This window comes from Silene latifolia, chromosome 8 (genome assembly GCF_048544455.1).
Source record: "Silene latifolia isolate original U9 population chromosome 8, ASM4854445v1, whole genome shotgun sequence".
Lineage (NCBI taxonomy): Eukaryota > Viridiplantae > Streptophyta > Magnoliopsida > Caryophyllales > Caryophyllaceae > Silene > Silene latifolia.
In genome coordinates, this window is record NC_133533.1 from 2448159 (window position 1) to 2470146 (window position 21988).

The 21988-nt window shown below is 36.0% G+C and overlaps 3 protein-coding genes and 1 long non-coding RNA gene across 5 annotated transcripts; 3 read left to right on the top strand and 1 right to left on the bottom strand.

Moving 5' to 3' along the window:
• Positions 1–1556: 1556 nt before the first annotated feature.
• Positions 1557–5555, bottom strand: LOC141596000 (uncharacterized). Its single transcript, XR_012522364.1, has 5 exons — positions 5459–5555; positions 4866–5105; positions 3158–3199; positions 2995–3041; positions 1557–2262 (listed from the first exon to the last, which is right to left on the bottom strand). It is a non-coding gene; the product is annotated as an uncharacterized LOC141596000 (long non-coding RNA).
• LOC141595999 ((3S,6E)-nerolidol synthase 1-like) lies at positions 3220–7040 on the top strand. 2 transcript variants are annotated; one of them, XM_074415988.1, is made up of 6 exons: positions 3220–4068; positions 4170–4431; positions 4771–5170; positions 5436–5793; positions 5891–6133; positions 6458–7040. In XM_074415988.1, the coding sequence occupies exons 1-6, from the start codon at positions 3865–3867 to the stop codon at positions 6731–6733; spliced, it is 1743 nt and encodes a 580-aa protein (XP_074272089.1). In that variant the 5' UTR covers positions 3220–3864; the 3' UTR covers positions 6734–7040. The 2 variants fall into 2 exon arrangements, with proteins under 2 accessions (XP_074272089.1, XP_074272091.1); XM_074415990.1 differs by having other exon boundaries at positions 4173–4431.
• Positions 7041–9195: 2155 nt separating this feature from the next.
• On the top strand, positions 9196–12597 carry LOC141597514 ((3S,6E)-nerolidol synthase 1-like). The gene is made up of 6 exons (XM_074417981.1): positions 9196–9603; positions 9688–9946; positions 10284–10683; positions 10856–11213; positions 11310–11552; positions 11902–12597. The coding sequence occupies exons 1-6, from the start codon at positions 9385–9387 to the stop codon at positions 12181–12183; spliced, it is 1761 nt and encodes a 586-aa protein (XP_074274082.1). The 5' UTR covers positions 9196–9384; the 3' UTR covers positions 12184–12597.
• A 1759-nt stretch (positions 12598–14356) lies between these two features.
• Positions 14357–17778, top strand: LOC141597516 ((3S,6E)-nerolidol synthase 1-like). The gene is made up of 6 exons (XM_074417982.1): positions 14357–14664; positions 14746–15004; positions 15332–15673; positions 15793–16343; positions 16439–16681; positions 16835–17778. The coding sequence occupies exons 1-6, from the start codon at positions 14449–14451 to the stop codon at positions 17114–17116; spliced, it is 1893 nt and encodes a 630-aa protein (XP_074274083.1). The 5' UTR covers positions 14357–14448; the 3' UTR covers positions 17117–17778.
• The last annotated feature ends 4210 nt before the right edge of the window (positions 17779–21988 follow it).

Sequence of the window (21988 nt, forward strand, 5' to 3'; positions counted from 1 at the left end):
GAATCGTTATCCTACCTTTTCAACAAATACTCCCAAATAGCAATCCAAGCAAAGCAAAGCAATCAAATTTGATCCTTTAAAAATCCATAACCTACGAAACATAATTATGTAAAATTAGTACATAAACATCCAACTAATCATGCACTTATCCTATGCCCATCACGTCCTAATCCTTTTTGACAACTTTGAAGCTAAATATCTAATTCTACCGTTTTAGAGCACAATTCAGTCTCTATAAAATTCATACTTAATTTAATAAAAATCCAAACGACGCAAGAACAATGGGGTTCGAACCTTAAATCTCATATCTACAGTTCTTGTGAAATAGTTATTTCTCAAATTTCAGACTTATCAGGGTTTTCTTTAAGGATTTATAAATACTGACGAATTTCGTCGCATAAAAAGTATTGATTTATAAAGCAAGTTTAACATATGATTTTTGAGAAATTCCTTTTCCTGGAATCATCTAGACTCTTCAAAGTTATTGTATGAAAAAGACCCAACTCAATTTCAATTTATAAATTAGGTTTACGAAATAAACTTTAGACTAATAGTGCATTCGCGGATTCTTAGTCGACATGTTTATAACGAATTTATTCTGGAAAATCTACAAGGCCAATTGCTACGAAATTTTACAGGCATCAACTAGGTTTGAAAATAACATAAGTCTATTCTTTACGTTTTCGAAGATAACAAATTTAAAATGGTCTGATAATTCGTTTAAGACAACTTGCATTTATGTGAGAGGGAGGTGACCGGCACTCACTTGTAACGGATATTGTCCGTCACAAGTGAGACTAGTTGTAGAATTATAGAATCAATATAAATAAAAATGTCTAATTTAATTTGTATATCCACCATGGTATTATTATATCTGCTTCATATTAATTACTTTCCACAAAATCACAAATAATCCAAACAATCACAAAATATCAACTGGTTCGTTATTAGAAGGTATGACGTTTAAGTTGGATTTAATTGAGATTATTGATAAGATGAAATGATTATTGCAGACCATCAATAGGATGGATTATTGTTATAAAATAACCCAATAATATTTTATGTAAATATCAAAAGGGTAGAAGGATAACTTGGTGATGTTGTGGACCAAATAAGAAATATTACCATTGGTGTGGTACGACCGTATAGAGAAGTGTTACCATTGATTCGATATGTAGGGAGTATTAGGAACATATGTGTCAATACACCAAAATACATCTCAATCTAACAATTCACTAAAATGGTTCCAATGAATCTCATCTTAATGTCACATAATGAAACTAATAGCTTAGTAGAGATTATAATCGACATAAATATTGGTTAGGAAAAACCTAATAATAGAAATCAAGCAATTTAGAATAGTAATTATACTATGTACCAAAAAAAGAATAGTAATTATACTACAAAACTTGTTTGACAATATTTAAATAGACTTGTGCATTGCACGGGTTACAAAATTAGTTAACTTTAATAAGCTTAGCAGAAAAAAAACACATATACTCAAAAATAAATAAAATTTGAGGTAATAAACTCAAAACAAAAAAAACACATACTCAAAAACAAATAAAATATGAGATAACACATCCGATTTAGTTCTTTTTTCTCACACACACTGAGTCACCAAATATCTTACACTTTATATAACACAACCAATTATCGCTTCAACAAAGTTCGAAAATCGGCTTTACGAGTACAAATATTCATACAATTATACAAGTAATGCAACTCACTCAAATCCTTTTTCACTAGAAAAGATACAACCACCTCATTCCTTCGTGTATGATGTAGCCTTAGCCTTGTAGGGTCATTTGCTTATTTAAGTACCACATAGTTTAGAGGAACTGTTTATACAGAATGATTTTCATGTGTTGTTGGAAGGACCCTTCATGTCTTCGCCACATAATTCATTGGATATTAAGTCGTCACGTCATCATCCGGAATTTCCCGTTAAGAATTCCACCTATGATAAGTCAGAAAAGTCAGATACAGGCATATAACCGTAGTTTGATGTTTCGGAGATAAAATGTAGATACAAAAAGAACACGAAAATTCCTAGGCCAGCAAATTCGTCTTATAGCCTCGAACTTCATGCTGAACCAGAACCATACCAATACTTATAGCCTCGAACTTCTTGCACAGATTTCAAAAATCAAATCACCAGACATAATTCCTAAGGCCAAATTCGTCTTCCACTGAAAAGTGTAAACTCGGTAGAGAAAATACGAAATCACAACTCCCACGCAATGGTAGATATCGTCCGCCCTGTCCATCAATTTCATATAATGAATGCTACGGAGTACTTCGTATTACATTAGAACACGTTTATTTATCTATATTGCTTGCTACCTTAGAACATGTGTGTTTATAAGTGCACAAAACGGAAGAGCATCACTATCAAAATAGACACAATAATGTGTTCTAAGCCCTATAGGCCATGCATAGTTACTTTCACTGTTTCACAGTACTATTCTACACGTGATTCATTGCATGAGTTCATCAATCAACAAACATTTTTCTCCAACTCAAACCGAGTTCAGATTTTCTGTTCATTTCCGCGTTGCATCTTGTGTCTCATTAGTTCTCCATTTAACACGTCAGCATTGGCAATTAAAAGTAGTTGTGAAAATATAATAAGAAGATTAGGTGTCAGAAGATAAAAGGTAGTGAGACAAAAGATGGGATACGAAAATGGAACAAACAATCCAGATTCACGCAAACATTAAACCATAATGGGGAAATATCAATGCAAATCCTTTGTCCCGGAGAGGCAAATGATCTCAACTCGTGAAATGTATGACAAAACAAAATACTCTCTCGGTCCTGTCCCCATCAATTGTTTACCTTTGATTAAAATACGCCTCATAAAGAAGGATAAACGTAAAAACAACTGACGGAGACAAAGAGAGTACCTAATTCAACTCTTCAGTTCTGAGGTCGTATCCATGTTTGACACAGCAAACAAGTATGGGTATGAAATTCTTACACGATACTTACCAATATGATACGGAGTAACTTCTTTTAGCGGAGACAAAAGGAAAGTCCTAAAGAGGAGAGAGCCGGTATAAGGAACACATACAGTGATTTTAGACAATTTTTAGCTTTATGTTTATGAAAATGCGGCCTCAGTATACAAGTCATGGAGAGTAAGATATTATACCTATGAATATACGACAACATTATCCAAGTGTCTCAAGAGCTCCTGCAAATTGCCAAATGGCGGGGTAAGTACAGTCGCTTATAAATAGGAATCCGTTTCTAAAATGGGCGATTTTCACTAATTATTTAACGGAATAGGTCGATTCCCAAAATAATTGTCGAAAATGGGTCCACGTAGGCTTGGAATTTACGAAGCTATGGTCAAGGGTCAAATCGCCACGGCGCTTGGCGACTTACTTCGAAGACATATTTCCGCGACTCCCCTCCCCTTTCCAGTTTCATAGCCCCAAATCAGGAAAAAAAAAAATTTAGGCCAAGTAGCCAGCCCCCATGGCTACTTGAATCTGAGACATACTAAGCTATTTCGTCAAAATTGGCCCAAACACTGCCCATTCAAGTCGCCAAGGTGCATGACGACTTTAGGCCAAGTCGCCAGCCCCCATGGCGATTTTATGCTCAATTATCATAACAGCAAAATTTAGGTTTGGTTGCAATTTGGGTATGATCGCCAACCGAGATGGCGACTTAAATACAAACCTAGGTTCGGGTATGACGTGGACCCATTTTGGGTAATTAATTTCAAAGTCGACCCATTTCGTTAAATAATTAGTCAAAATCGCCCATTTTAGCAAAACATTCTATAAATAGGCATATTACTTGCCTTGTCCTAAACAAAATAACAAACAAGTTAACCTTTACTAAACCAACATGGCTATAATCTCCACAATCAAATTCACATACTTTCCTATGAAAACAGAGCTTTTCAGGATAACACAGCTACTGAAAACTGCAACTATATATCCTATTAACAGGAAGAACATCAGTCTGAAGAGCTTCAACAACAAAAAATTTCCGCCTCGAGTTGCATTACAGGACAACTCTGTCAGTAATGGAAGCTTCATTACAGTTGAGGTATATTCAACTATTTCAATTAGTATAAGAAGTCGTAATGTCGTATACCATCGTATGTAACTACGGAGCATTTATTTAAAGTTTATAGTTGTTCATATCAGCAGAATTACCAGCTTGAGGAACAGGTGCAGAAAATCAAGCAAATTATGGCAAGAAAATTAAAGGAATGTTGTCATGTACAAGAGTTGGTAATAATTGATGCTATCCAACGGTTAGGTCTTGAATACTACTTTCGATATGAGATCCGTGATGCACTAAGGAAATACTATGGAAGATTTATTACAATGGAAGGAGGCCGCGGTCTTCATGACACCTCCCTTTGCTTTCGCTTGTTGAGACAACAAGGCTACAATGTTTCTTCAGGTTTTTTGTTATTTTGATGCTTCACATTACTACATTAGTAGTGTGTCGTGTATTCCTTGTTGCGTGTCTGACATTTAGTTGTTCAGACACGACATGGTGTTTCTGAGCGTCATCTTAGACCAGAAACTTAAAACTTGTATTTGACGCTTGACACAACGTAACATTCCATAAAAAAGCCATGTCTGGAACTTGACAGTTGACACCATGTCGCATCTGACACTTTCCATCATAATCCGAGTAACATAATATGCAGCATAACAGAAAAATGCTAGAACCTAGTATATTCAATACTAGTTGCATAATGAAATTGTTGTTAATCAGCTTTGGTATCTGAAACAGACACCTTCAGCAAGTTCATGGACAAGGATGGGCAGTTCAAACAAGAATTTGAAAAGGACATTAAAGGGCTAATTAATTTGTTTGAAGCCTCTCACCTGAAACTTCCAGGGGACCATATACTTGATTACGCCGGAGATTTTAGTCAAAATCTCCTAAGTAACTTCGACAACCTTGAACCCTTTGAGGCCTCCATCATTCAAAACACACTTAGCCTTCCATATCACAAAAGCCTACCAAGATTTATGGCCATGGATTTCCTTCAGAATTTTGAACTCTCGATGAAGTTGTTTCACGATTACAGAGGCGACTGTCAATGGATGGAGGAGGTGAGCAATCTAGCACGAATACATATCACCAGAGATCAAATAACCATTAAACAAGAAATAGACGAAATTTGCAGGTACCTTTTTTTTTTTTTTTTCCTTTTTTCCTTTTCAAAGGTACTCTTACTTATGTAAAGCGGTTTCACATAAACATTAGTATAGAAATGCATGTTATTTACCCAAAAACCCTACAAAAGCAGTTACAAAGTACTAAACAGATCTTTATAAGGAATATTTGGGATAAATAACATGCCCTTGTTATATCTTAGTGTAAGACCATCTTACAAGATACTTGAAGGGATTCCCCTGCACATATTTAAATCCTGTTGTTATGCTAATTAGATGGTGGGAAGAACTTCGATTACCCGAGGAACTGAAGCTTGCAAGAAGTGAACCAGTCAAATGGCATATGTGGTCTGTGGCTTGTCTACCAGGTCCAAACATGGCCGAGCTAAGGCTAGCACTAACAAAAGCAATATCATTCATATATATCATAGACGACATCTTTGATATATACGGGACACATGAGGAGCTTACACTTTTCACAGAAACTGTCAATAGATGGGATATTGCCAGCTTCGACAAATTACCCGACTACATGATAATCTGTCTCAGGGAACTCTATGACATTACAAATGAGATAAGCAATATAATCTATGCTAAACATGGAACAAATCCAAAATATCATTTAAAAAAAGTGGTGAGTTCATGAAAATCTTTAACTCAGAATTAATCGCAAAGTGGTTCGTACTTTACTGCATTACTTTAAGATGTTGATACTGTATATGTTCTTGCAGTGGGCAGAATTTTGCAATGCATGCCTAGTGCAGTCAAATTGGATTGCTTCAGGATATATGCCTACCACTGAAGTGTACATGAAGAATGAAATAGCGACAACCGGATCTTATATTGCTCATGTACACATCTTTTTTCTCCTAGGTGAAGTAATAAAAGACCCGAATTTCTTGAGCAGCCATCCAGACCTTTCATCTTTAGCTGCTACGATTCTTCGTCTTTGGGATGATCTAGGGAGCTCTAAGGTATATATTTGCTCAAGTCATCCAAATGGCATTTTAAATTATTGGAACAATCCGTTTATTACAAGTTCTTATACAATTAGAAATCCGAGTATCCAACCCTTTATCCTGCTTATTGCAGGAGTCTAACCTTCACCCCCTCCTCTAACTTTCCTTCATTATATCGTATAAAAAAGAGCTCTTGAATTCATGCCAAAACTCTCTTAATAAAAAAAAAACAATGAAATAATAGACAAACCTTAATCAGCAGAAAGTTTGGGCAGCATGATAAGTTGAAACCTTAAGCTTAGCAGATAGTGCATCTCATGAATTGCTTCAATTCTGCAGGATGAGCATCAGACACACGACGGGTCAGTCATAGATTGCTACATGAATGAACATGAAGGAAGCTCACCTGAAAGTGCCCGACAATATGTTCTAGCGATGATTCCAGATGCATGGAGTCGGCTCAACGAGACCCTCGTGTCCCCTTCTCCATTTTCTGCTGATTACAAAGCAGCTATCACTAATTTTGCAAGGATAGTTCCAATCATGTATAAGTATGACGAAAAACATCGTCTTCTAGACCTAGAGAAGCTCATGCAGCCGTTAGTGAGCAAGTGATTCAAGGATGTACACCACTGCCAGCACAGAGACATCATTTTATATTTGTAGTAGGTATTAACTCACTAGATAGAGTCTCTAGTTACTAGTTAGTGATGAGAAATGAAGATCCAAACAAAATACATTTCATAACAGAAAACATTTACCATAAGTGAAGACAATGTGACTATGTCAGAAACTCAGTGCATTTAGCAGATAATAATGTTACAGTTTATAATTAGTATGATCCCAAAATCTTGTTTAAGACGAGCATATCCGTCTTAAACATGAAATGGGTCAAATAGATGGACGTCTTAAGAGAGACCAATTTGATGCATCATTTAGCCATCCTTCAAATCATATAACTCAAAAAAAAAAAAAACAGAACATTATTAAAGTTGGGAACACTATGATATCTACAAATGTCTCACCAAATACCTTACACACACCAGTTTGCTTGTGTAACTCCATACCATAACGAATTGTCGCTTCAACAAAGTTCAAGAATCGTCATAAATCACAAGTTATTATGTCTGATTTATAAGTGAGTTGTGACCCGTTTCACCCAAAATTTTAATTTAATAGGTAATGACTTACGAGTACAAATCTACATACAACGATACAAGAACTCACTCAAATCCTTTTCACCAGAAAAGATAACCCACTCATTTCTACATGTATAATGTCTAACACATACGAAAACAATGCCAAAACCTTAACATAATTTTCCGAAGGGACCCAAAAGCAACTAACCCGACAAAAGCCAGTTAGAACTGTTACTTATAGAATGATTATCATGTAAAATTTGGGTATTACACCGTCACCATCCAGACTCTTTCTGGTGTCACAGAGTTCCACTTATGAGAAGTTAGAAAAGTCAGATATACGCATACGACCACACAATGATCTAGCTCAGATGCAAGGATAGTGAACACCGACAGATGATGACTTGAAAGATGACGATAAAATCAAATCAGTAAACATAAATCCTAAACCAAACCCGTTTTCCCACGAAACGGGAAATCAGGTGGAAAAATTATGAAATCACAACTTGAAAGCAACGGTAGATATCGGCCTGCCGACCATCAATTCGCGAAGTACTCATCGAGTAATAACAACAGCAACCTCAAATAATGAATGCTACATTAGAAAGTGTTCAGAAGAACTACACAATTTGAAAGAACATCACTATCAAAATAGTACTCAATAATGTGTTTTCAGCCCTACAGGCTACAGGCCATACACACTTACATTGTTACTGTCACAGTACTATACACGTGATTTATTGCATGAGTTCATGATCATCAATCGACAAACTATTCACCCCAGCTCATTTAGAAGTAATGTTTTTAGCGTTTTACATGAAAAAATGATCTGACTCCAGCCAGCAGGCTATCTAATAGCAAGTTCAAAACGTTCCAAGAATCGGGGCCCCAAACTTTTTAGACTTTAATTTACTACTCCCTCTGTCCCGGTCATTTGTTGTCCTTTGGTTTGGGCACAAAGACCAAGGAAAGAGGAGAGGTCCAATTTGGTTTGGGCACAAAGACCACGGAAAGAGGAGAGGTCCAATTACTAAATGACATGTGGATGAAATTGAGTGTGAATGACCAAATTGTTCATTAAATGCAATCCTAAAATAGAAAGGACAACAATTGACTGAGACACCCCAAAATGGAAAAGGACAACAAATGACCGGGACAGAGGGAGTAGATAAATGTTCATGTTCGAGTTCCATCTATTTTGTACAAAAATTAAGTTTTTCTACTACATGGGACCTCAACGCTCAGACGATCTTTTGGAACCGGGCCTCTTAAATTTGTTTGACGGGTTCTGAAATCAACCCGACGAATTCAGAATGGAGAAATATTTCACAGAGAAATTTCGCGACCATGCAAAACTTAGTATGTTCACTTTCAATTTTACCTCCAGAACCAAACCTCACCTTAATTAAGACAAGTTGTGTATAGTAGACTAATCAGTGTCCAGATGTGTAACCAATAACTCGCCTCAAACCCGCTTATAAACTACCTAATTCGACAGTTTAGTTTGGGGGCCATATCCGTGTTCGACAGGCAAGCAACTAAGCAAGTATGGGTATGAAATTCTTACCCGATACTAGCCAATATGATACTTCTAGCGGCGAGAAAAAGAAAATCGTGCATGACAAAAGATAGAGGAGAGAACAAGCAAAATAAACATATACTCTCTCCATTTAACTATTATCTTCTTATTTGACTTTTTGGAGTTAAAGTTTAGAAAAAAAAAACCTTAAATACATTGAAAACTACAAGAAAAATAATATGAATAATCTATAATTAAACAATATTCCAGAAAATTACAATTTCAACCGAAAAAATAATTTATAAATGCTAAATATAAAGTGACAACAGTGAAAAATCATGTAGGAAGATCTTAGTGAAATCGAGTATATAGATTTTAGACATCTTTTACCTATATGTCATAAATATATCCAATTTCACTCTAAAATTTCAAGAATTTCTTATTTTCGATTAAGTTTTTGTTTTGAAGACACGGCCTCCGTTATAAGCAATTTCAACTCTCAACGGTTCCCCTAGTTTACGACGTATGTAAAATTGCTTATAAATAGGCATATTCCTTAGTCTTGGCTCAAACAAAATAACAAACCGTTAAATCTTTCCTAAACCAACATGGCCATAATCTCCACCATCAAATTCATTAACTCTCCTATGAAAATGGAGCTTTCTAGGATAACACAAAAATGGAAAACTAGTTTAATCGCGCCCAAAACTGCAACTATGTATCCTATCAACAGGAAGAATATCAGTCTAACGAAAGTTGACAACAAAAATTTTCCGCCTCAAGTCACATTAAAGGACAATTCTGTCAGTAATGGAAGCTCCATTACAGTTAAGATCAATTCAACTATTTCAATTAGTATAAATTATACACGCTTGTATGTATATTAAGTTTATAGTTCTTCATTTAAGCAGGATTATCAGCTTCAGGAAGGGGTGCAGAAAATCAAGCAGATTATGGCAAGAAAATTAAAGGAATGTTGTAATGCAGAAGAATTGGTAATAATTGATGCTATCCAACGGTTAGGTCTTGAATACTACTTTCGAGATGAGATCCGTGATGCACTAAGAAAATACTATGGAAGGTTTATTACAATGGAAGGAGGCTGTGATCTTCATGACACCGCCCTTTGCTTTCGCTTGTTGAGACAACAAGGATATAATGTGTCTTCTGGTTTGTCACCTACGTTACTTTGACGTTTCACTTTAGTAGTGTGTCGTGTATTGCATGTCGTATGGCTGACACATTGACGTTCAAACACGATGTGGTGTTTCAGCACGACATCTTAGACCAGAAATTTAAACTTGCATTTAACGCTTGACACGATGTCACATCCAAAAAATAGCCATGTCTGGAACTTGACACCATGTCGTGTCTAACACTTGCATCAGAATCCGAGTACCATAGTATGAAGCCTAACGTAAATGCTAGAACCTAGAATCTTCAATACTAGTTGCATAATGAAATTGAAGTTAATTAGTTTTGATGTCAAACCGTTTCTCTGAAACAGACACATTCAGCAAATTCATGGACAGGGATGGAAAGCTCAAACAAGAATTTGAAAAGGACATTAAAGGGCTAATGAATTTGTTTGAAGCCTCTCACCTGAAAGTTCCAGAAGACCATATACTTGATTACGCCGGTGATTTTAGTCAAAATCTCCTAAGCAACTTCGAGAACCTTGAACCCTTTGAGGCCTCCATCATTCAAAACACACTTAGCCTTCCATATCACAAAAGCCTACCAAAATTTATGGCCATAGACTTCCTTCAGAATTTTGAACTCTCCATGAAGTTGTTTCACGATTGCAGAGGTGACTGTCAATGGATGGAGGAGGTGAGCAATCTTGCACTTATACATATCACCAGAAATCAAATAATCATCAAACAAGAAATAAACGAAATTTGCAGGTATTTTTTTGCTTTTCAAAGGTACTCATACTTATGTAAAGCAGTTTCACATAAACATTTATCATAGAAACGCATGTTATTCACCAAACAACTCTACAAACGCATGAAGATATATGTATTGATTCCTGCCCTTTCCCTGCATATAATTAAATCCTGTTGTTATGTTAATTAGTTGGTGGGCAGAACTTCGATTGCCCGAGGAACTGAAGCTTGCAAGAAGTGAACCAGTCAAATGGCATATGTGGTCTGTGGCTTGTTTACCAGGCCCATACATGGCTGAGCTAAGGATAGAACTAACAAAAGCAATATCATTCATATATATCATAGATGATATCTTTGATATCTATGGAACACTTGAGGAGCTTACTCTTTTCACAGAAACTGTCAATAGATGGGAGATTGCTAGCTTCGACGAATTACCCGACTACATGATAATTTGTCTCAGGGAACTCTTTGACACTACAAATGAGATGAGCAATAAAATTTGTGCTAAATATGGATCGGATCCCAGATATTGTATAAAGAAAGTGGTGAGTTGATGAAACTCTTAACTCAAAATTAGTTTTGAAGTGATTTATACTTCAATGAACTAAATTAAGGTGCGAATGTTGTATATGTTAATGCAGTGGGCAGAATATTGCAGCGCATGCCTAGTGCAGGCGAATTGGTTTGCTTCGGGATATATGCCTACCACTGAAGAGTACATGAAGAATGAAATAGTCACTACTGGATCCTATGTCGCTCATATACACATCCTCTTTCTCCTAGGTGAAGTATTAAAGGGCCCGAATTTCTTCAGCAGCCATCCAGAAATTTCATCTTTAGCTGCTACAGTTCTTCGTCTTTGGGATGATCTAGGGAGCTCTAAGGTATATATTTGCTGAAATCATCAAAATGGCATTTTAAATTATTGGAACAGTCCGTTTATTGCAAGAGTCAAGAGACATAAGTTCATATAGAATTAGAAATCCGAGTATCCAACCCTTTATCCTGCTTATTGCAGGAGTCTAACCTTCACCCCCTCCTCTAACTTTCCTTCATTATATCGTATAAAAAAGAGTTCTTGAATTCATGCCAAAATTCTCTTAATACAAAAAAAACAATGAAATAATCGACTAACCTTAATCAGCAGAAAGTTTGGGCAGCATGATAAGTTGATAAAACAATTATGTTAAACTTGGCTGATAATGCAACTCATGAATTGCTTAAATTCTGCAGGATGAGCATCAGACACATGACGGGTCAGTCGTAGATTGCTACATGAATGAACATGAAGGAAGCTCACTTGAAAGTGCCCGACAATATGTTCTAGAGATGATTCCAGATGCATGGAGTCGCCTTAATGAGACCCTCGTGTCCCCTTCTCCATTTTCTGCTGATTACAAAGCAGCTATCACTAATTTTGCAAGGATAGTTCCAATCATGTATAAGTATGACGAAAAACATCATCTTCTAGACCTAGAGAGGCTCATGCAGCCATTAGTCAGTGCAAATAAGTAAGCGATTCAAGAATGTACACCACTGCCAGCACAGAGACGTCATTTTACATTTGTAGTAGGTACTAACTCAACAGATAAAGCCTCTAGTTAGTGGTGAGAAATGATGATCCCAACGAAGTACATTCAATAATAGAAAACATTTACATTAAGTGGTTGCTGCCCAATGTTACCGAAAAAGGGGAAGTTTTTGCAAGGATAGTTCCAATCATGTCTAAGAACTTTGTTTTTTGTTATACCACCTCCACCACCAGCACCACAACCACAACAACAACAGCAGCAGCAACAACAACATTACTGCAGTGGCTCAAGGACTTGCGCAAATAGCAGGGAAAGGGGGTTGGCTGTACACAAGTACACAACCTATATGATTATCGATCTATCTATCTTTCTATGTATACAATACATCTAAACAAAATGTTAGCATACCTTACCTTCCTAGCCTCTCAGAGTCTCAGGCACAATTTTCTCAGTACTGTAGCGGTCAATATGTCAGCATGTGAAACGCCTAAGCAATGTCAGCTGGTTCTTCATTCAAATAATGCTGCTCATAACCTGTTGGTATTAAAGACATCACCCGACAAGTCGCAAGACTCAAATATAAGAAAACTAATCTGAGAGCTTACATCAAAATCAATCCTTCTCCCAGAAAAACTAAAAATCAGTTAGAATAATTAATAAGATGCGTTTAAAAGTTGATATTTTGCGACAATACTTCTTTTGCCTTATCTATTCCACTTATTTGCCAGGACTTCATCGACTAACAACAATAGAGGCGATTAAATAGTAGCAGTACAAAAGAGGGAAATTTTTGTACATAAAAATTCTATACTTGTATTCAACAAAACGAAGTCAAAAAAGCTGAGCTCGGTAATTAGTGCTGAGAGTACAGAAAAAGAAAGAGCATCATTATCAGAAAAAGGCTCCATTCAACAATCAAAGAGCCATTAACCAACTTGTTTTGAAGCACATAATGTCTAACACATACGATAACACTGCCAAAACCTAACATAATTTTTCGAAGGGACCCAAAATCAACCCCGCAAGAGCCAGTTAAACGAACTGTTACTTATACAGTGCTTATCATGTGATGGAACTTGGAAGGGCCCTTGATGTCTTGGCCTCATAATTAAGGTAACATAATTCACCGTATGAAAATTTTGGATATTAGACCGTCACCATCCGAGACTCTTTCCAGTGTCACAGCCATAATTCGATGTTTGGCCAATAAAATGTAGATTCAAAGAGAACATAGAAATCTTCGTCCTTGGCTAATAAAATTTACAAAGTTTGACAGTATAATTTTTCACTAAACTATTCCCGACTTCATGCTGAACCCTACCAAGACTTACAGGCTACAGCCTCAAACTTCTTGCACAAATTTGAAAGAATCAGTAAATTTCTTTCATGATTTCTATAGGTATTATACTATAAGCAAGGGGATAAGAATTAAAGGAATTGCAATATATGGATGGATGTAGAACATGTCCACACAATGATCTAGCTCAGATGCAAGGATAGTAAACTTTCATATGATGACTTGAAAGATGACGACAAAATCAAATCACTAAACATAGATCCTAAACCAAATCCGTTTTCCCACGAAACCTAAAATCAGGCGGAAAATTTACGAAATCACAACTTGAAAGCAACGGTAGATATTGTTATCTGACTTTTTAGCGTTAAAGTTTCAAAACTAAAGTTAAATACATTGAAAACTATAAGAAAAATAACATGATACTAAAAATATTTAAATAAATAAATAAATAATTACTCCCAATATTCTAGAAAATTACAATTTCAACTAAAAAAATAATTTATAAATACTAAAAATTAAGTCAAAGTATCCCCTTGACAACCGTGAAAAGTCAAGTAGGAAGTTCTTAGTGAAATAGAGTATATAGATTTTAGACATTTTTTTACTCTTATGTCTTTAATATATCCAATTTCACTCGAAAACTTCAAGAATTTCTTAGTTTGGATTAATTTTCTGTTTAGAGGATATGGCCTCGTATATGAGTCAGGGAGAGTAAGATAAGTCATGGAGACTGTACTAGACACTATGTCTATGATATATTGATATGTACCAATGTCTAATGCCGTAACTAAGTCTAAATAAAGTGCTTATACACCAACAACATTACTCAAGTGTTTCAACTCTCAACGGCTCCCGTAATTTACGACGTATGTAAAATTGCTTATAAATAGGCATATCCCTTAGCCTTGTCTCAAACAAAATAACAAACCGTTAAATCTCTACAAAACAAACATGGCTATAATCTCCACCATAAAATTCATAAACTCTCCAAAAACAGAGCTACTTAGGATAAACCAAAAATGGAAAACTAGTTTAATGACACCAAAAACTGCAACTATATATCCTATTAACAGGAAGCATATCAGTCTGAAGAACATTAGCAACAAAACATTTCCGCTTCGAGCCGCATTAAAAGACAACTCTATCTCTAATGGAAACTCCATTACAGTTAAGTTCAATTCAACTAAGTCAACTAGTATAGGTTGTACACGCTCGTATGTATATTAAGTTTATAGTTCTTTTGAGCAGGATTATCAGCTTCAGGAAGGGGTGCAGAAAATCAAGCAGATTATGGCACGGAAATTAAAGGAATGTTGTAATGCAGAAGAGCTGGTGATAGTTGATGCTATCCAACGGTTAGGTCTTGAATACTACTTTCGATACGAGATTCGTGATGCACTAAGAAAATACTATGGAAGATTTATTACAATGGAAGGAGGCCGTGATCTTCATGACACCGCCCTTTGCTTTCGCTTGTTGAGACAACAAGGATACAATGTGTCTTCAGGTTTGTTGCCTATGTTATTTTGACGGTTCATTTCAGTACAGTGTCGTGTATTGCGTGTTGCGTGTCTGACACTTAGACGTTCAGACACGATGTGGTGTTTCTGCTCGACATCTTAGACCAGAAATTTAAACTTGCATTTAACGCTTGACACAGTGCCACATTCCAAAAAAAACAGCCATGTCTCGCACTTGACATCATGTCGCATCTAACACTTACATCAGAATCCGAATAACTAGTATGCAGCATGACAAAAATGCTAGAATGAAGTATGCATGATGAATATTGTTGTTAATCAGCTTTGGTGTCAAAACCGTTTCTCTGAAACAGACACATTCAGCAAATTCATGGACAGGGATGGAAAGCTCAAACAAGAATTTGAAAAGGACATTAAAGGGCTAATGAATTTGTTTGAAGCCTCTCACCTGAAAGTTCCAGGGGACCATATACTTGATTACGCCGGTGATTTTAGTCAAAATCTCCTAAGAAACTTCGAGAATCTTGAACCGCCTGACGCCTCCGTCATTCAAAACACACTTAGCCTTCCATATCACAAAAGTCTACCAAGATTTATGGCCATTGACTTCCTTCAGAATTTTGAACTCTCGATGAACTTGCTTCATGATTGCGGAGGTGACTGCCAATGGATGGAGGAGGTCAGCAATCTTGCACGTATACATATCACCAAAGATCAAATAACCATCAAACACGAAATAGACGAAATTTGCAGGTACCTTTTTTTTTTGCTTTTCAAAGGTTACTCGTACTCATGTACAGCGGTTTCACATAAACATTAGAACAGAAATGCATGTTATTTACCCAAAAACCGTACAAGTGCAGTTACAAAGTACAAAATAGAAATTTGCAAGGAGTATTTGGGATAAATAACATGCCCTTATTGTGTAAAACAATCTTACAAGAAACTTTAAGGGATTCCCGCCATTCCCCCTGCATATATTTAAATCTTGTTGTTATGCTAATTAGATGGTGGGAAGAACTTCAATTACCCGAGGAGCTGAAGCTTGCAAGAAGTGAACCAGTCAAATGGCATATGTGGTCTGTGGCGTGTCTACCAGGTCCATACATGGCAGAGCTAAGGATAGAACTAACAAAAGCAATATCATTCATTTATATCATAGATGATATCTTTGATATCTATGGAACACTTGAGGAGCTTACTCTTTTCACAAAAACTGTCAATAGATGGGAGATCGCTAGCTTCGACGAATTACCCGACTACATGATAATTTGTCTCAGGGAACTCTTTGACACAACAAATGAGATAAGCCATAAAATCTATGCTAAACATGGATCAGATCCAAAATATTATTTAACGAAAGTGGTGAGTTCGTGAAAATCTAAACTTAAAATTAATTGTAAACTGGTTTGTACTTTAATGCATCATTAAATGTGTGAATATTGTACATGTTCATGCAGTGGGCAGAATATTGCAGCGCATGCCTAGTGCAGGCGAATTGGTTTGCCTCAGGATATATGCCTACCACTGAAGAGTATATGAAGAATGAAACAGCCACTACCGGATCTTATGTCGTTCATATACATATCTTCTTTCTCTTAGGTGAAGTATTAAAGGACTCGAATTTCTTGAGCAGCCATCCAAACATTTCAACTTTAGCTGCTACAATTCTTCGTCTTTGGGATGATCTAGGGAGCTCTAAGGTATATATCTGCTCCAAGTCACGATGACATGCTAAAGTAAAGAAACTATCTCAGTTTTATTGCAATAGTTTGTGCAACATGATAAGTTGATAAAAGAATTAACTATGTTAAAGTTAGCAGATAATGCATCTCATGAATTGCTTCAAATTGCAGGATGAGCATCAGATACATGACGGATCAGTCATAGATAGCTACATGAATGAACATGAAGGAAGCTCACCTGAAAGTGCCCGACAATATGTCCTAGCAATGATTCCAGAGGCATGGAATCGCCTCAACGAGACCCTCATGTCCCCTTCTCCATTTTCAGCTGATTACAAAGCAGCTATCACTAATTTTGCAAGGATAGTTCCAATCATGTATAAGTATGACGAAAAACATCGTCTTCTAGACCTAGAGAAGCTCATGCAGCTATTAGTCAGTGCAAATAAGTAAGCGATTCAAGGATGTGCAACACTGCCAGCACAGAGACATCATTTTAGATTTGTAGTAGGTACTAACTCAACAGATGGAGTCTCGAGTTAGTGGTGAGAAATGATTATCTCAACTAAATCCATTGAATAACAGAAAACATTTACAGTAAGTGATCGCACCCAATATTACAGAAAAATAAAAAAGGGAAGTTTTTGCAAGGACTACTAACAATACCCTACAAATCTACGAACCTTGTGTATTTGTCATACCAATGCAACAACAAGAACAACATTACCCAGTCATAGAAAGTGGTTGCACAAGACATATTATTTAACTAACTCAACAAACTGGAAAAGAGAAGCTAATATGCGCATCAATTTTGCCCTAAAACCATCGAAAAAGCGCTGAACAAGCTATCGCCAATCATCACCAGTTAAACGATCTTTACATGTTAGATTGTTAGTCTATTAGGTTCGATTATATCAGACCAGAAACATGCGATATCAAAAATGTACATGGATATAGAATAATAGATGATGAACAGCACGAAACTTGTAACATCAGGAAAAAGAGACATGAAAATTCTAAGACGATGTTTTTTTACTCGTGAAACAACTAAATATAGAGCATATCCACACAGTAAAAATTATCAGGTCAGTTAATTAAGATAAGCAAGAGTAACCAATGAACCTGCCATACAATGGAAAGTTGTAAGACGGTCTTCAACATCCCGCCGAAATTTTTACTCCAAAGCAATGAAGAAAACCGTGATCAGTATCTCCTAGCTAACTCTCTCGATTTTACAGGTCATGTCCATCGATTTCCCTTATGTCGGGATGGGTCCCTCATCCTTCCGACATTTCTAGTTCATAAACCCCACTAGCTTCATAAAATTCACCTCCGAACCAAAAAGCGCACTCAACGATATAACATCCTTCTCAGAAATTCATTCAGGCATTTCATCGAACACTTTGCGTGCATGATCAAACATTGAATGTTCCAATACATATCTATAGTTCAAACCCTAAACCCTTCCATGGATTGATTATATATCCCGGAATGCATTGCGATCTTCAACTACGACTTTTATCGCATCGACCGATTTCCGGGTTTCACTAGGTTAAGGAGACAAGTAGAGACGTTGGACAATTTCTTTGTGTAGTTTAATTGTTGGTTAATTAACGATTTTTCCCGCTTTTGGATACTTATTTATATACTGGGCTTTAAATGATGGGCCCACTTTAAACTTTCAATATAACCCGGAATTTGTATTGATAAAAACTCTCCTTTGCAAATCATTATATATACTCCCTCCTATTCTCTATTTTCTTCCCTATTTCCTAAAACGGATTATTCAGGTTTTCTTCCCCTTTCCTTTTTTGGAAACTTTTTAATCTTATTTTATTCATTCCTCTCTCCTATCACCAAACCCCACCCAACTCACAATTCTTTATTTAATTCCTAATTATTCATTTCTCTCTCCTATCACCAAACCCCACCCAACTCACAATTCCTTATTTTATTCATTCTTCTCTCCTATCATCAAACCCCACCCAACTCACAATTCATATTTTATTATCCTCCTTAATATTTGTGCCCCAACCAAAGAGGAAGAAAAAGAAGAATAGGAGGGAGTATAAAAGAAGAATGATAAAAAGCTGAGGTGGCACAACCTCCTTTGAGAATTATGGCAATGAAGCCCTCATATTCAACCTCACAAAATCAATTTTGTTGGAACCAATCACGATTTTGCAATATGGCCACATCAGCACACAAAAAAAAAAAAAAAAAAAAAAAAAAAAAAAAAAAAGAGGTCCAATTAATTCTGACGTTACATTAAGTTTAGAGATTTCCAATAGAAGAATGATTTATTGCTCTGTTTCATACTCCAATGATCATAATACATAGGAAAGAGCTCTTCAATTTCCAAAGTTTTGGCTCAATCAAAATTGCTCGAAAATATCAACGGCCACAACTACTTTTAAATCTAGAGTTTTTATACTACTAAGATTTATATACACACATGACACATACATTGAAGGCATTTAAATCCATATCAAATTCTCATCTTCTACAATGGCCATTGTACCAACATCACCATTACGTTGGAATGGGTCTTACAGTTTTCTACTATTATGTGACTTAATCGAATCTTATTTACCACATTGATGTTATACCATCAATATTATCACACTCTTGGAAATACACAACCAACACAACTATCATCAATTCATCTCATCTTCTCCCATGGCTGTTGCACCGATCCTCACCATTATCCAACTCAGTGTCGGAGTTAGACTTACTCAGATGAATGTCAGGGTGGTACACAAATGGACAAGACCTGAATTCAAAGATAAGACGAAGAATGAAGCAATTGAACTTCTACTCCTTGATGCTCAAGTATGTCAAATATTTCTTTTGCATTATAGTATTGCTGTCGGAAATATTTATTGATTATTGATTTAGAAGTCTCAGTATATTATCGTATAGTTATAATAGTCTTATCGTATAGTTATACTAATTTTAAACCTGAATTTTGGTAACATGGTTAGTATGTTGTTTGATATAAACTCTGCCAAAGTCGTAATATAAAGATGTTTCCAAAGAGTAGTGCTTGGAGAAGTGAAGTACATGATAAATGAATTAACTTACCGGGCTTATTTTTCATGATATACCACAATAGTTCATCCGATCATGATTTGTCATGTATCCCTCTGCCACACAAAAAGACTCCATATCAATAATAAGATGTTATTTTTAACTATTCTTAGAATATTTCCATCTTTTTTAAAAAAAATAAAAATTGCAACTTCTAATCAATATTATTTATATTCTCCATTTATCTCAGAGTGAAATCATCCAAGCTACTATTAGGAAACAACTTATTTCCCATTTTGGTCCTAAACTATTTGTTGGGGAGGTATACACCATTCGTAACTTAACCATCGACAACAACACTGGACTTGACAAGGCTACCTCGAATCCATGTCGCTTAAAGTTTGAATTCTCATCCAGAGTTCATGCTACAAATGTTACATCTATTCCTACTCATGGCTATCGTTTTGCGAATTTCAAGGACATTATCGATGGCAGAGTTCCGACAACTCATTATATAGGTACAATTCTGTCCACTTTTTAATGTTTGGTTAACACTTATTTGTTAACTAACTATTGCTTTGTACGCTTATCACATGGCAGATGTTGTCGGAAAACTTTATGAAATTTGCCCAATCAACGAAACTCCGAACAGACACAAGTGTCGGGCCATAAAGCTCGAAGACATTGAGTCAGTGGAACACAATCATATTATCAAAACTCTTAACTCATTCATCTTTCTAATTTTGTGAAACACTAATATTGGTATTGTGTTTCACGCAGGGGGGAGTCAACTATCTTGCACTTTATGGGAAGCACACACCGTTCAACTACCTGCTCTTATATCTAAACAACCTAATCCAGATCAGTCAAAAATTATTGTTATACAATGTGTTCAAACTAAAAAATATGAAGGTACCATTATTCAATAGGCTTATCATGTGCATATATTGATATTTATTTATGTTTTTCTTAGGATTCAGATATAATGGTTAATAATTCATTATCTAGGTCATTGGCGTGTCTAAACAACATTTCATGCAAGTGTTTTTCATGTCAATCCTGACATACCGGAAGTTAGAGTGTTTGAGCCAAGGTAATACAAACAAACAACGTCCATTCAATGTGTATGTAAACTATAAAATGCATATAAATGATTTAATAGTTTTCTTACCCCATTGATAATATTTTGCAGTCTTTCTACTCCGGCATCAAGTAACTCCTTGCAAATAATTGAAATACCTGATGATGATGATGATGATGACGATGACATGTCCAGAGACAATATCAAAACTATTAGTGACATTAAACAAAATGAAAAGGTACATAATCATCCTTATAAAGCTAATACCAAAACAATCAGATAAGTAATAAGCTGATTTTGTCGCTACGATCATTGATAAGCTGGACTTCATCATATGTTATTGCAGGCCGGCTATTTCTACACATTTGCAAAGATAATTAATATTGATTGCACAGTAGGATGGTTTTATGATAGTTGTAAACTATGCTGGGCTAAGAGTTCTAAGAATGAGAACGGTAGATGGAAGTGTACCTGAGATGGGTGCGATGGCAATATTTCTGGGTTTACATCAAGAGTGCCAAGGTAGGCACCTTCAATATATTTTTTTGAATTTGTGTGTGTATATTAGTCATTTTATACCTAAAATTCACATTGATCCTATTAACGCATAATGGATTAATGATTACCTTCTTCACAACAGATTCCAGGTCAAATTCGAGGTCACTGACGCCACAAATGAGGAACGGAGTTGGCAGAGCTATTATTGAGGACAAAGCTAATCATATGGGATGAAGCACTCATGGTTAATCGTCATTGTTTCGAGGTTCTTGATAGAAGTTTGGGAGATATCATGCGATTTTCATCACAAGGAGACCCCGAGAAACCATTTGGAGGGAAAGTTGTTATGTTTGGCGGTGATTAGATTCCTAAGGATGAAAAAGTCTACCTAATCTCGGATGGAATAAGTATAAAAGAGACTAATAGTGGGCTAACATAGAATTACCAGAAGACATCCTCATTCATCCTGGAACTGATCCAATAGCTGCAATTGTAGAGAGCACGTATCCGTCATTAAAGGATCACTTAGGTGACCCTCAATACTTCAAAGAAAGAGCCGTACTAGCACCTACTCATGATGTTGTGGAGTTGGTAAATGAGTACGTATTGGATCAGATTCCTAAGGATGAAAAAGTCTACCTAAGCTCGGATGAAATAAGTAAAGAAGAGACTAAGGGGGCGTTTGGTTGGAGGTCTGTAAGAAAGGGAAAGGGAAA

Coding starts and splice junctions, on each gene's coding strand:
- LOC141597514 (XM_074417981.1), top strand. CDS start 9,385: ATGGCCATAATCTCCACCATCAAATTCATTAACTCTCCTATGAAAATG. Junction 9,604..9,687: donor GTAATGGAAGCTCCATTACA/GTTAAGATCAAT, acceptor TCATTTAAGCAG/GATTATCAGCTTCAGGAAGG. Junction 11,214..11,309: donor GATATTGTATAAAGAAAGTG/GTGAGTTGATGA, acceptor ATGTTAATGCAG/TGGGCAGAATATTGCAGCGC.
- LOC141597516 (XM_074417982.1), top strand. CDS start 14,449: ATGGCTATAATCTCCACCATAAAATTCATAAACTCTCCAAAAACAGAG. Junction 15,005..15,331: donor AGGATACAATGTGTCTTCAG/GTTTGTTGCCTA, acceptor TCTCTGAAACAG/ACACATTCAGCAAATTCATG. Junction 16,344..16,438: donor AATATTATTTAACGAAAGTG/GTGAGTTCGTGA, acceptor ATGTTCATGCAG/TGGGCAGAATATTGCAGCGC.
- LOC141595999 (XM_074415988.1), top strand. CDS start 3,865: ATGGCTATAATCTCCACAATCAAATTCACATACTTTCCTATGAAAACA. Junction 5,794..5,890: donor AATATCATTTAAAAAAAGTG/GTGAGTTCATGA, acceptor ATGTTCTTGCAG/TGGGCAGAATTTTGCAATGC. Junction 6,134..6,457: donor ATGATCTAGGGAGCTCTAAG/GTATATATTTGC, acceptor TCAATTCTGCAG/GATGAGCATCAGACACACGA.